At 37.4% G+C, this 14591-nt stretch overlaps 1 protein-coding gene across 2 annotated transcripts in view; it reads right to left on the bottom strand.

Moving 5' to 3' along the window:
- PLA2R1 (phospholipase A2 receptor 1) overlaps positions 1 to 14591 on the bottom strand; it is a 110633-nt gene that overhangs the window by 71565 nt on the left and 24477 nt on the right. For both annotated transcript variants that reach the window (XM_059394050.1, XM_059394051.1), the window contains exons 4-7: positions 8019 to 8192; positions 3617 to 3730; positions 2942 to 3085; positions 221 to 415 (exon numbers count right to left, since the gene is read on the bottom strand). In XM_059394050.1, coding sequence (XP_059250033.1) covers positions 221 to 415; positions 2942 to 3085; positions 3617 to 3730; positions 8019 to 8192 — 627 coding nt within the window. The remainder of the gene's footprint in view (positions 1 to 220; positions 416 to 2941; positions 3086 to 3616; positions 3731 to 8018; positions 8193 to 14591) is intronic.

Consider the following 14591-nt stretch of genomic DNA (forward strand, 5'->3'; position numbering starts at 1 on the left):
ATTCTAATATATCTGGCATATGTGAGGTGTTACAAAAATTCTGAGTGTATATTTTGTAAAAATCTAATGAATTCGCACTCCTGGATATTCATTAGAAATTTGAGATACATATGCCATAAGTAATCACTTTTAAATAGCTTGATTTCTTTTCAACTCCACTAATAAAGATAGTGACTACATTATATTCATACCTCTTAAATCAGAGACATTTGGCACTTACCATCTCCAAGGAGGGTTACAAAAAACTCCACATCTGCTAATGAAGCCATGTTTATCAATGTGCTGTTATCAGACTGGCAAGAATGCAAAGCTTCCTTCCAGGTCTTTTTTTCTTTCTGAAGTTTATAGCAGTTATGACTGTGGGGATTCCAGCCAGGCTCACAGTGTGTTGCATAATATTTCCAGGCACTTTTTTCTTTTTAAACCAACAAAACATAATGTCATTTTCCACAATTTTTAAAATGTTTACTTATTAGACTTAAGATAAATTGTCATCAACATATGATTACTTTAAAAATATGAAAAACAGAGACACATGAAACAATGACATATAAGCTATCTAGATCTTCAGAGTTGGGAAGGATTCAATATATGATCTAGATCTAGATCTAGGATCTAATGGATCTCAGTGCTTCATTTTACAGATGAGCTAAGGCACAGAAGTAAAGAGATTTGGAAAAGGTTACACAAGCCAAGTGAAGAGTTAGAGGGCGGCTAGATGTAAAATTTAGCAGTTCTGCATTTATTTTTTATTTTTATTTTTTTTTAAGGCACTTTTTTTTTTTTTAAAGATTTTATTTATTTATTTGACACAGAGAGAGAGAGATCACAAGTAGGCAGAGAGGCAGGCAGAGAAGAGAGGAGGAAGCAGGCTCCCTGCTGAGCAGAGAGCCTGATGCGGGGCTCAATCTCAGGACCTGGAGATCATGACCTAAGCCAAAGGCAGAGGCTTTAACCCACTGAGCCACCCAGGCGCCCCTAGAGTTCTGCATTAAAAAAAAATATTTTAACACTGGAAAAGGAGTATTATGAAAAACAGTTTAAATGGCATTCCCAAGATTTTATGTACAGTATGTGGGTGGGGGCAGATATTTATCCTCAACTGAGAAAAAGCTTGAAAATCTCTGGAGGTTACTTCCTCCAGAGCAGAGATGACAAATAGCTTTCACCTTTAGTTTAGTCTAAGTGTCTGTGTTTTCCCTCTGGGTTCATGTGGACACTGGGTTAGACTTAACAGGAAAATAGTGCCATGATGCTTTGGCACGGGAAGGGGAGGTGATGGTGTACATGTCAAATTTTGGCTCTCCCTTTCCAGGATCTTGTCCTCAACCTGGTGATTAGCATTTTTACTTTATTTTATTAACCACAACTGAGTGCCTCCCTCAAGCACTAATTTAGTTAGACATAACTCCAGGGCTATTTGGGAAATGAGACATTGTTTTAAAATTGCTCTGGGATGCTGATAGCAATTAGAATCACAGTCCAAGAATGTTAGAACATTTTGGTGTCATCTACTCCAGTAGGTTTTAACCCTAAGTAAATATAGTCATGGAGCCCCTTTTAAAAACGGAACTTTTAAACTTCACTCTATGGGTAAGATAAAAAGTGAAAGAGGAGCTTCTCTGATTAAAGCAGGGGTGGAGACAAGCAAAGAGCCTAGGGATCCTGAAAACGTAGTTCATCAAAAGAACCTGTTAAACCTGGCAGAACAGAAAATAATCCAAACTAACAGCTTCATTACCCTCCTTTGTGGTCTTTGGATCTCAATGAGTAGATCCAGAGTAAATAAAACAGAGGGAAAAAAAGGATGGCAGGAAGGCATAAGAAAGAAACAGTGAAGAAGGAAGAAATGGACAGGGGAAGAAGGAACGGATGGAAAACGAAGAGCGATAGCAATTTCAGCATGTTTTTGACATAAATGAAAAAAACTCCACATAAAAAAATGGCACAACGCTTCTTTCCCCTACACTCCCTTATTCCACCCTTGGGCTTAGCCACTTAAAGGAAAATGAAAGTTAAAATCTGATTGTAGGGAATAATATTTAGAAAGAATAACTCAGCTCATTATTTGAAATCTGGAGCTGTTTCTAATTATTCTGGTAATGATTCTTTTAAATATGGTTATATTGTTATTTCTACATTCTGAGTGAAGACATTAATTCCCACAGAAACTAAAAAAGAGCCACTAGACCTTAAAAACCAATAATTGGGCTTCAGGTATTAGATTGTAATTAGGTGGTATTTAAGGCTTTGTTGCATATAAAAGTTTGTATGTCAGTTCAAGGAGGAGGGTAATAAGAGATTCAGAGTGTACTAAGGGATCAATGAAGTAAAAGAATTTTATAAAACCATGTCCTAATTTATATTTAATTCCAAGGTACCCATAAATAAAGCTCAAAGCTAGAATAGAAAAGAAAGCTTATCTTGTTTATCTCACGCAGAACAACTAAGAATGGGAAGTTTTTTTTTTTTTTTTAAGATTTTATTTATTTATTTGACAGAGATCACAAGTGGGCAGAGAAGCAGGCAGAGAGAGAGAGAGGAGGAAGCAGGCTCCCCGCTAAGCAGAGAGCCTGATGTGGGGCTCGATCCCAGGACCCTGGGATCATGACCTGAGCCAAAGGCAGAGGCTTTAACCCACTGAGCCACCCAGGAACCCCAGAATGGAAACTTTTTTAAAAAAAGAAGCAGACAATGTTTTCAATGTCTAGGTCATTTTGTTCTGATTTTTAGTAAAAAATTTAGGAAAACTAAAAAATATATTTTTTAAATTCATGGTGCCTTTGGAATAATAGATATTATCTATTTGCCTATGTTTATTTATATAAATATAAAAACTAGTCCTAAATTATGAATTATTAGCAAAAATGTAAAGGAATTTTAATAGATTCAGAGGACAGATAAGCAACTCATAAAAACAACTTAAAGTAAAAACACTTACCAATCCCTTCTTGATCAGTGTGGTTTAGATATTTTTTACATATATAAGGCAAGGTAGAGTCACAATCCCGACTCCTCCAGGCATTTGGCATAAATGAATTAAATGTTCCACATTGATGTTCAACAAATGGCTCAAAATTTATTTCTGAAAATACAGTGTATGTTTAATGTCAGAGGCAAAATCAGTTAGTTTCATATATATCAGTGTCATCTTATTTATTTAAATATGATATATTCGATATATATAAATGTAGTTTTTAACATCAAGGAGATAGACTTTCTCTTTGGCAGTATGGCAAATCCTGTAAGATGTTATATTATATTTATGATTTTGCAGTTGAAGTCCGTACATGACAATGAAATGATTTCCCAAAGGTAGCAAGAGCTGATTTTATTGTTTTAGAGAAATATTTGGCAATTTGTTGCTATTTGTAAAACAGTGGACAGGAGTCTTGGCTCTAACCCAATCCTCCTGCAACTTTGGCTAAATAGCTTACCTTCTTGACCTCCATTTTCTTGTCTGGAAAATCTTGCCTTACCGGGAGTTCAGGCAAGCTTAAAAATGTTTATAAACCACTTTTGAAATAACATGACTCATAGATACGTGGGAAATAGCTGCTGTGTAAGGGGTTGGAATATTGCCACCTGTCGAAGGCACAAGAAACAAAGCAGGTACCTGGGTTCCAGTTCAGGTAGTTGAGCGGTGTTCTATCAGACCACTGCCAACCAGCATTTTCATCCAGCTGATTCAGACCTATCCACATTTCCACAGCTTCACTGCCCAAGTGCTCTGAAATGAAGAGAAATACCAAGTTTCAACATACGCAAACAACCTCCTCCCCACCATGTTACACTTCTTTCTCGTTTTACTATTCCTGAAGGACGCAGTCATAAGTGAACTCCAGTTCATAACAAAAGGTTCCAAGTGCTCCTAAACCCCACTTTGAAGCTTCAGAGTAACAGAGTCAGCCTCTGCCATCTTGAGAAACACAGAAGTTTCCTAAAGGCTCACCAAAAGCAATTCTTTGGCTGTGAAGGCTTTAATCGAAGCATCTGGAAGTGCTGCCTCTCAATGATCCTCAATCCCCCAAGACTACATGGTTGTGAATTTGATTGAGACCATCTGATTTGTGTGAGCTCCTGCACTTAAGAGTTTTAAATGGCGGAGGAAGACATGTACAGGAAAGCCACTCTAGCCTTAGCTTGAAGGTCCAGGATTCCAGCTTGCTGAGGCCACCATAGGCTCCAAGCAAGGATGGAACAGGAAGAAGTAATGTTAAATCTGAGTAATGGGTGTATGTGTGTGCACATAAAATTTTCTGCACTTTTCAATATTTTTGAAGTATTTCACAGCTAAAGAATTGAACAATGTAAAGAAGCTTTTCTTTAGGGACCTGGCAAGGAAGAGAAAAGCAGGTAAGTATTGCTGGTGAATGGAGGCAAGTCCTCAAACTTAAGAAAGTACGCTAAAGCAAGCAGGGAGGGGGCTTGTCTGAATTCTAAAAAGTGATTCTAGCATAAAAGAAAACAGAAGAAAACAAAACAACAAAAAAGTCAGCCCGAAACGTAGAAAGCCAACCAGGGAGAAGTATGTGATGTAAATTCAGGGATGGCTATTTTTCCGATTGGATAAAAAATATTTTACAGTTGTCTATGATGCTTTTTAAGTATTTAAAATAATTAGAAAGTTTTATTAACATGAGGGTAAAATGCAATCTACTAAATTAAAATGTTAATAGTGTTTCTGGATTTGGGATTATGGCTGCCCAAAGAGAGAATGGATTCACCAAAACTGATCATATATAATGCCAAAAAGAAAGCCACAATAATTTCAAAAGAATCTACCTGGTGTATATTATGGTCTACAATTATATTTCAATTATTTTGATTTTAAAAAATTAAAGCACAGCCTTTAAAAGCCCCCCCCCCCAAATTATTATAGAACAGATTTTGGAAAACAGTGTCAGAAAAGTAGTTAAAGGGACTAGTTTCATGACACTTTCAAATGTTGCCATTTAATCTTTTAATCTATAAAAGGGAGAATTTTTCTCTTCCTTTCATGGTTCATCTGCTTCAGAATCCAATATATTTTGAGTCAGATGCAGGGGCCCTGCCTGAGACTCAGGCCCTGATAGTTGACTTACGAATAGGGTCCAAAACTATCCCAGTTTGTCAGGAAAACCTACAGTTTAGCCGGTAGTTTCAGAATAATTACAACTCACAGCCTCTTTTACTCTCAGAAGACTCTCAGTTTGGATCATAATTTATATGATCACCCAGATTATAAAGATCATTGTATTCACATGACAAGCCTAAGCATCCTCTGTGATTGAGCCTTTCAGTTCAATGGTGGAAAACTGAAAGAATCCACTCCACTTAGGAAAGAGAAAAAGGGGCTTTATAATTTTGAGACCTCAGAAATCCCTGAACAGAAACAGCGTTATCATTCACAGGTCCCACCCTTCCAAAAACTCCTTGGCATTTACACAAGCGTCTCTTTCTGATGTTGATTTGATTAGTCCCTTCAGTAACACTATCTGATTAAATCATACAATGGGTATCATGATGACAAGAGGTGGCAGGGAAGATGGAGTGACAAGATAGAGAAATGTTCGCATTTTGTATCAGTGTCAAGTGATATTTTCAAATAACCTAATGAAAATACTTAAATAGCAATTATTCTTATCGTAGAGTTATTTTGAATGGTCTCTGTACAGTTGTTTTGACAATACACATATCACTTAACAATACATATAAAAATCACTGGGTAGGGACGCCTGGGTGGCTCAGTTTGTTGGATGACTGCCTTCGGCTCAGGTCATGATCCCGGAGTCCTGGGATCGAGTCCCGCATCAGGCTCCCAGCTCCACGGGGAGACTGCTTCTCCCTCTGACCTTCTCCTCGCTCATGCTCTCTCTTACTGTCTCTCTCTCAAATAAATAAATAAAATCTTAAAAAAAAAATCACTGGGTAATTTATAAATTGTGTTTAAGATTGAAAAACCAGCTTTTTATATTTTTATTTTTTAATTTAATTTTCTTTTTTCAGTGTTCCTAGATTCATTGTTTATGTACCACACCCAGCGCTCCATGCAATATGCAAAAACAGCTCTTTAGCTTTACAACTATATTGGCTCACAATTTTGTAGTGATAAACTCAAACCTAAATTCTCTTGGATATTTCTTGGCATTTGTGACAGCTTAGATAATTTCTTATATCATAGTTAATTAATGTTCACCAGTGATTAGCAAGAAACTAGACTGATCATCATTAAAAAATATCTTGGTCAGAACAGGGTTCCATCTTTATGAATAGACTTCTGTCTCCCTAAGCAATACCTGAAATCTAATTATAGAATTGTGGTATTTAAATCAAAGTCTCTGACATATCTTATTTCTTTCATCGTTATTCAAGTTTGATGAGTAAGTCCAAACCTTCTTATTAGAAATCCTGACAGTCAAGATAGATAACAATGATAATTCATACATGCTATGAAAAATTTTCTGTAAAAACTATTACAGGCTAATAATGATATTGGAAATTGGTGTTTTCCTGAAGTATGACTCACTCAAATCAGTCTTGACCATAATTTCCTACTTTTGCATGTCTGTGGGCAAAGGGGCAAACTTGTGCTGTTCAAGCATTTGTTATATTTCTTCTGCAAAGTATTAATGACTTCCAAAACTTGCTTCCTCTTTCACCCAGTGAATCTACTTCACAAACTTACAGAGAAATAATCGGGGATCTAGGCTCAAAGGTAAGTGCAGGGATGATTTATGATAGCAACAAATAAATAAAAATAAAATAAATAATTTTATCTATCACTATCTAATAATAGGAGGCTAGATACATATATTATTCCTAACCTATAATACTATGTACTCACTAAAGATTATGATGCTTGTCTCTATTTTTAGACATAGACAGTTGCTTATTATATGTTGGTACATGAAATAAGCATATTATCAAACTGCGTGTGTAGTTGTTAAAAGGTTAACACAAAATGAATGTTTGTTATGTGTGCCAGGCACCCTTCTAAGACTTTGCCTGCATCATAACGTGTAATCCACACTGCCAACAAGTAGCACTGTTATTACTTCCATTTGATGGGGGGGAATTTGATGCACAGACAGGTTAGGTCACTCTGCTGGGAAGTGGTAGAGGAAGGAGTCCAACCCAACCAGATGGTTCTGTGGTCCCTGCTCCTATCATTCATGCATTTATTCAAAACTATTGTTCATATATACAATATATGTACGCATGCCTTTATATATTTTTTCAGAAAAACATGGTTCTGTTTGGATTGTGGAATTATGGAATATTTTTCTTTCTATATACTTGAAATTTAAAAATTATTCTAGAATAAATATGTGTTACACGTGCAATAAAATTTGAAAAAAAGTCAGAAACTTTTGATAAGCGTTACTCATTTTTGTGATACTTTCAAATGTTTCTAAAAATTTTTGGAAAGCTGTGTAAACATACCTACAAACAGATTTAATCTATAAAGGAGAAGTAAGAGGGGAGTTTAGGTGATGGGTAAAACCCAAGACTCAACCTCTTGGCACAACTCTTTTGACATATTATTGTCATATACTGTTAGCTAACATGTGTGTGCTTTTGCTTTTCCAACCAAATTTTAAATTCTTCGACATCCATGAGAAGGCCTATGTATCTGTGTATATTCACTGACAGGTGAGATTTTGTTTCATTAATAAATGACTTAATTATTTATTAATGGAAGCTGAATAGCTAAGATCTCCAGCAGAGCAGAAATTTGTATTTAAATTTGGAAGTCTCCCAGATCCACCTGCTAGAGCTGCAAATTGTCCTGGGTTCCTTGCTGGGGACTCATCTTCTCTCCTCCCAGGGAGAGAAAATAGGGAAGATATGTCTGGGTGCCAGTGGAATGGCCCAGGGGACAGGTCACAATTCTGGGTGTGAGTTGGCACCATACTAATAAAAGAAAACATTATCTAAGGGATTTTTTTTCAAGATGTATTTTTGCTTACCTGGACATAACTATTAAAGGTCATTTTAATTGCATTAATATCAGGGTACATCATCCATCTACTTACTCTTTATGAAATTTTCTTCATTCTCATCTGCAATACTTAGTAAAGCTCCTCCTTGCATCTGGCATGAAGAATGTGCCTCACTCCAGGAAAGAGAGGAAAGCAGGTTGAATTGGTAGCAAATGTGTGAATTGAGCTCCTTCTCCCAGACGGCATCACAACCCACCTCTGAGGATGCTGAAAAACAAAGCCCATTAAAACATTAACTATAATCTTAACTTATCTATACAACAATGCATTTCTAAGATGAATTTGAATGGAATGATTCCAACTTCAACCTCTAAAACTTCAGTGCCTTATTGATTCTTGATTAGGTCTTTATGATGAAATATAAATTGTTATTCCACTGGCACTTTATGGTTCAACTCTTTCAAGATTTAAAGGAAATTCAAGAAGTTATCAAAAAAGAAGGTCCCATCCTTTCTGGGAAATAAGAGAAGCATTTTTAAAAGAAGGAAACAGAAAAGAAGTGTTTGCAAAAATGGCATCTGCGTTCTCTAAAAAGCAGTCATTTAGAACTTTATACTGAAAGCTGTGTGAATTTAAATGTGTATTTGAGACACATGCAAATGTTGTTTCAAAAAGCCTTTCCCCTCAAATACCAAAATGCTAGGTGGAATAAAAGGGATATAGGTGAAATATAAGTTTCTAATGAACACAAGTGTTTAAATAAACATTGAGAACAGAAACACTGATATTCAGTTAAAGATAAAGTTCTTTCAACCAAAAGGAAGAGAAGCAAAATGTACTTGTAAAACATTGCATAGTATGCTTAAAAGTAAATTGAATGAAGTGGGAAACATGGATCTGAAATTTGAAGTTTACTGAAATAACAGAAAATAAAGACCTAGTTTGGGTGATTTTGGTAAAATTTTATTATTGTTATTTTTTTAATGTTGATATTAGTTTATCTGATATGACATCTATACTTTGACTTTGCCAATTTTCCCAATAATCTCCTTTAAAGAAATTTTTAAGTTGAGGATCCAATCCAGGAAAATGCATTTCATTTACTTGCATGTCTTCTTCTTCTTCTTCTTCTTCTTCTTCTTCTTCTTTTTATTATTAACATATAATATATTATTTGCTTCAGGGGTACAGGTCTGTGAATCTTCAGTCTTACACAATTCACAGCACTCACCATAGCATACACCCTCCCCAGTGACCATAACCCAGCCACCTATCCCTCCCCCCAACCCCCAGCAACCCTCGGTTTGTTTCCTGAGATTAAGAGTCTCTTATGGTTTGTCTTCCTCCCCGATCCCATCTTGTTTCATTTTTTCCCTCCCTATCCCCTATAGCCATCCGCCCTGCCTTTCAAATTCCTCATATCAGAGAGATCATATGATAATTGTCTTTCTCTGATTGACTTATTTTGCTAAGCATAATAGATTTTGGTAAGATTTTAAATCAAATCGCAAGGTGAAATAAACAACCTAAGTAATTACCTGAAATCAAACTCAGCCAAAGAATTGCAGAATGTAGAAAATGTGAAACATGCTACATCCTGAGTGTAACTGATGGACAGGCAATTTGCTAAAATCTAGAATGGTATTTCCCAAAGCGTAATCTACAGAGTAAGACAACTTCATGAACTCTTCAAGAGGAGCTGAGACATAATGCGTAAATAACATCCCCTGGTAAATTCAAAATGTACAATAGCATAGTAAAGGCTCTGAGAAGGTCTGTAGTAAAGAAACAGCTCAATTTTTATTTGGTTATACTTCAAACTTATTTGACAATAAAATATTTTTTGTTTTTTTCCCCCTCTTAATACTTAGATATTTCCCTTGGGAATGTAGAAAGTCTGTTTTCATGTCTGATCACAACCTACTTTCCCCAGAACTAAGTTAGTTAACCAAAAGTTATTAAACCACATATAATCTAAAATTGTCTATATAGTTTTCAGACTGATACATGTATTTATAAAAGGATCGAAGATTGAAGGAGGGCAGAAGACAAAGCTATCACCAAGTAAAACTGAAGGAAAGGAAAATAAAGGGGGAAGGAATATTTTAATAATCATCTTGCCTTGGTGTCTGAAATTTCCCCACTGAGAATGAATCCTTAGAGATTGTCTTTCAGTTAAAATGCTTGGCCATCCCTGAGACGGACAGCACAGTGAGTGCTGACAGACATCAGCTCAGCCCTGTTCATCTGGCAAGACAGTTCAGGCCGTAAGAAAGGGGCAGGGGAGTGTTTACAATATCAATGTGCCTAAAAATCATTTAGTCATCTTGTGAAGAAAATGCAGATTTCTTATTCTTAGTCCCAGAGATTCTGAGTTAGTAAGTTTGGGGTAGGACTCAGGAACCTGCATTTTAAACATATTCTTGATTCTAATATGGTTTTCTTTACTTGTGATGCTTTCGTTTGGTTTCAGTATAAAGGTAATATTGGCCTCATAGAATGAATTGGAAAATGTTCCCTCCTCTTCTATTTTTGTTTTTTTTTTTTTTTAATTTACTCTAACCCACTCAATCTGGCAACTAGAGTATACTTGGTAAGGCCATCAGTGATCTCCATGTTGCCAAGTCCAGCAAACACTTAAGTTTCAGATCTTGTTAAATCAAGCCCTTCAGCAGCATTTGGCAAGTTGAGCTCCCTGGGTTGGCTGATGTACTCTCTTTTCTTGCCTTTACATGCCTGGCTACCCTTCTACCAATTTGGCTGCCTATTCTCAGTCTCCTTTGCTGGTTCATTTTTCTCTGCTCAAACTAAATATTGAGGTTTTAAGACTTGGTTCTGAGTCCCCTTTCATTCTATTCTACACAAATTCTAGACTATCTAACCCATTCCTCTAAGTCCCTTTACTACAACTCTCAGGTATATAGAGACCTCTGTGTCTAAACTGCGTAGTCTACATCTCACATGATTGACTGATATATAACATGTCCCAGTCTGAATGTTTGATTGTTTCTTCCAAATCTGTATCTCCATTAACTTCGCTACGCATATCAGAAAACTGGGGTCTTAATTAACACTTAATTTTCTCGCTTATTCTTCAGGTCTGTCCTTACCAGTGAGAAATCCAACTCCTGGTTAAAAATCTGTATGTGAGGGGTGCCTGGGTGGCTCAGTGGGTTGGGCCTCTGCCTTTGGCTCGGGTCATGGTCCCAGGGTCCTGGGATCGAGCCTCGCATCGGGCTCTCTGCTCAGCAGGGAGCCTGCTTCCCCCCTCTCTGCCTGCTGCTCTACCTACTTTTGATCACTGTCTGTCAAATAAATAAATAAAATCTTTAAAAAAAAATCTGTATGTGGTTTTTCAGGCCTCATCACAGTCAGTTACAAAGGCTTTATCTGGTAGACCTCATGGGGGGAGTCTCCCTTCCCATATCAGACGTGGTTCATAGACAGTGCACTAAAGTCTCTGGAGGGAGTTTCAGTCAAAGATTCAGGGCCCCCTCGCCCATCATGCTCTTCACTTTCCTAGCTCTGGTTCCTTCATTTCTAAGCCTCTTTTTCTCAGGCCTTGGAATGACATCCTCTTTGGTTACCTCTACTGAGGTTGGGGGGTGTCAGAGGGGGAAACCTGAAGACACTTTTCACCACTCTGACTCAGTACCCAGTCCTTTTCCACTCCCAGCTTTTCCCCTTCAACAAACCCTTGGCCCCAGAGTCCACAAAACTGAAGAGGCTTTTGTTGAGGGCTCTCTCAACAGTCTGTGCTGATCCTTCTGACCCTTGACCAGTGTGCCATTCCATAAGGAAAAACGGAGCAAGAGAAGTTGGTGTTTCCTCCCATTTGGGGCTCTTGCTTATATCCTACAGTAAGTGATAAAAGGCTTCACGTTTTCATTTTTCAGCTCAGCTGTGTTCCTGAGAACCACATCCTGTTCAGTCTATCTCCAGATTAGATCTTCAGTACATCTATTTTCCAACCCACTTTCTGCTACCTAACCCAAGTCACCACTCTCCTTGAGTCTACTTCTGGGGCCTTATAACTGGTCTCTAGGATTTCCTTCTTGCTCTCTTCCAAGCCATTTATCATAAAGAATTCAGAGTGATCCTTAAAAAATATTTAAATCATTATCATATCACTGCTTAAGATCCCATTATAGCTTCCATTTATGGTCAGAATTAGGTAAATCTTTACCTTTAGAGCACCTTGAATTATCATGCCTTTGGTTGAATTGGCCTCTGCCAACCTTTCCTAAACATCTTGCTCCTCTTTCTCTGACTGTGCTCTTGCCACATTGTCTTTCCTAGTAACCTCTTTCCCTCCTCAAAGTCTTCAGATATTTGGCTAGTGGCACACTGGGGGTGAAGGTAGGGAAGCAGTCACCCTTGGACAGGTGAGAGTATTTTATCATGCAACATGACAGGATAGAACTGTCAGTGCATGTGCATGGTGAGTTAAAAGCAGATTGACCTGTAGGTGGTTTTATTATTATTTTTTAGTTCTATTCAAATAATATATTTCCTTTATTGCCTATAAACCTAGTGCTGACCATTCCCATGGACCATGCACCTCTAGGTGGATATCTCATCCTCTCACTTTCCATCTTGATAACTGTTATTCATCTCTTGGACTAGAGATTTAAATACAACATACTCAGAAAAACCTTCCTTGACTTACAAATTTAAATTAGATTTCTTACTGATAACACCATTTTTGTTTTTTGTTTTTTTTTTAAAGTGGCACTTATCAAACATTATATATTAATTTGGGTATTTTACTTGAGTGTGAACTTCATTAGGACAGGCAATATGACTTTCATCTTTCATGTTCATGGTTACAATCCCAGCACAAACTTGGCACATAGCAGGTGTTCAATACAGATTTGTGAGAATGAATGAATGAATGGTTTGTGAAAATGGAGATCAGGCATGCATTGTCATAGAAGTCAAGGAGAGACAGTGGACTGAGGAATGAAAGCAAGGTGAAGAAGTATAGACAATTCTTTTGAGAAGTCTATCTATGGTGGGGGAGGAGAGTAAAAGACATGGCTGTTTTCAGGAGACAGAAGTGGCTATGAAGGTGATATATTATTTTTAAGATGTTATTTTAAGACTTGAGCGGGTTTCTCTTACACTTTTGGTAGGAATGCAAACTGGTGCAGACACTCTGGAAAACAGTACAGAAGTTCCTGAAAAAGTTAAAAACAGAACTACCCTATGACCCAGCAATTGCATCACTAGGTATTTATCCAAAGGATAGAAAAATGCTGGTTCAAAGGGTACATTCACCCCAACGTTTATAACATGTATATAGTATTATCAACAGTAGCCAAATTATGGAAAGAGCTCAAATGTCCATTGATGGATGAATGGATAAAGATGTGGCATACATACATAATGCAATATTACTCGGCCATAAAAAAGAATGAAATCTTGTCATTTGCAATGATGTGAATGGAGCTAGAGTGTATTATGCTAAGTAAAATAAGCCATTCGAAGACAAATAATATAAGATATCACTTATATGTAGAATTTAAGAAATAAAACAGATGGACATTAGGGAAGGGGGAAAAAAAAAAGAGAGAGGGAAGCAAACCGTAAGAGACTTTTTAAGATTTTATTTATTTATCAGAGAGAGAGGGGGCGAGAGAGCAAGCACAGGCAGACAGAATGGCAGGCAGAAGCAGAGGGAGAAGCAGGCTCCCTGCCAAGCAAGGAGCCTGATGCGGGACTCGATCCCAGGATGCTGGGATCATGACCTGAGCCGATGGCAGCTGCTTAACCAACTGAGCCACCCAGGCGTCCCATACTGTAAGAGACTTTTAACTACAAAAATCAAACTGAGCGTTGATCCTCCATCCATAATACAAGTGCCCTCCTTAATACCCATCACCCTTTTAGCCCATCTAAATGGGTGATGGGCTAAATGGGTGATGGGTATTAAGGAGGGCACTTGTGATGAGCACTGGGTGCTATATGTAAGTGATGAGTCACTAAATTATACACCCGAAACCAAAGTTACCATACGAGTTAACTAACTTGAATTTCAATAAAAACTAAAAAAAAAAAAAGAAAAAAAGACTTAAGAAGGTTTAACTGCTAATGGAGAAGGATGCAGTAGAATGGTGGGCATTGAAATCACCTAGAACACTTGTTAAAACAGATTGCAGGGCTGCACTTCAAGCATTTCTGATATAGTTGTTTGGGGGGTGTTGCTGATAATTTTCATTTCTAGCAAACTTGCAAGGAATGCTGCTGCTGCTGCTATAATGGGAATCACACTTTGAGAAACACTGAGATACAGCTTAGAGAAGGTTGAATGGGGGGAGGGAAAAAGATGGGTATAGACCTAGGTAGGCTTAGAGGTTATGGAAGAGAAATTGTCAAAACTTCCCTCTGATGGATCCTGTTTTCCTTATGAGTAAGAACTAAGGTCATCTGATGAGAACCAGGAAGGAGAATGGGGGGTAGGGTAAGAAGTTAGAGGAGGATAGGGAGGTTGGTATGGTTACTGTGGGGAGCAAGAGAGCAGTATCACAAAAGAGAAATAACAGCATTGCAACCAATGTGGGAGGCTTAGGTAAGGTTCACAGTCATATATCTATGTTGATACCAATCTGTTCTGTTATAGCACTGAAGTTTCTAATAAAATAATTGTATCAGTTGAATAAGGTT

Source organism: Mustela nigripes, chromosome 3 (assembly GCF_022355385.1).
Source record: "Mustela nigripes isolate SB6536 chromosome 3, MUSNIG.SB6536, whole genome shotgun sequence".
Classification (NCBI taxonomy): Eukaryota; Metazoa; Chordata; class Mammalia; order Carnivora; family Mustelidae; genus Mustela; species Mustela nigripes.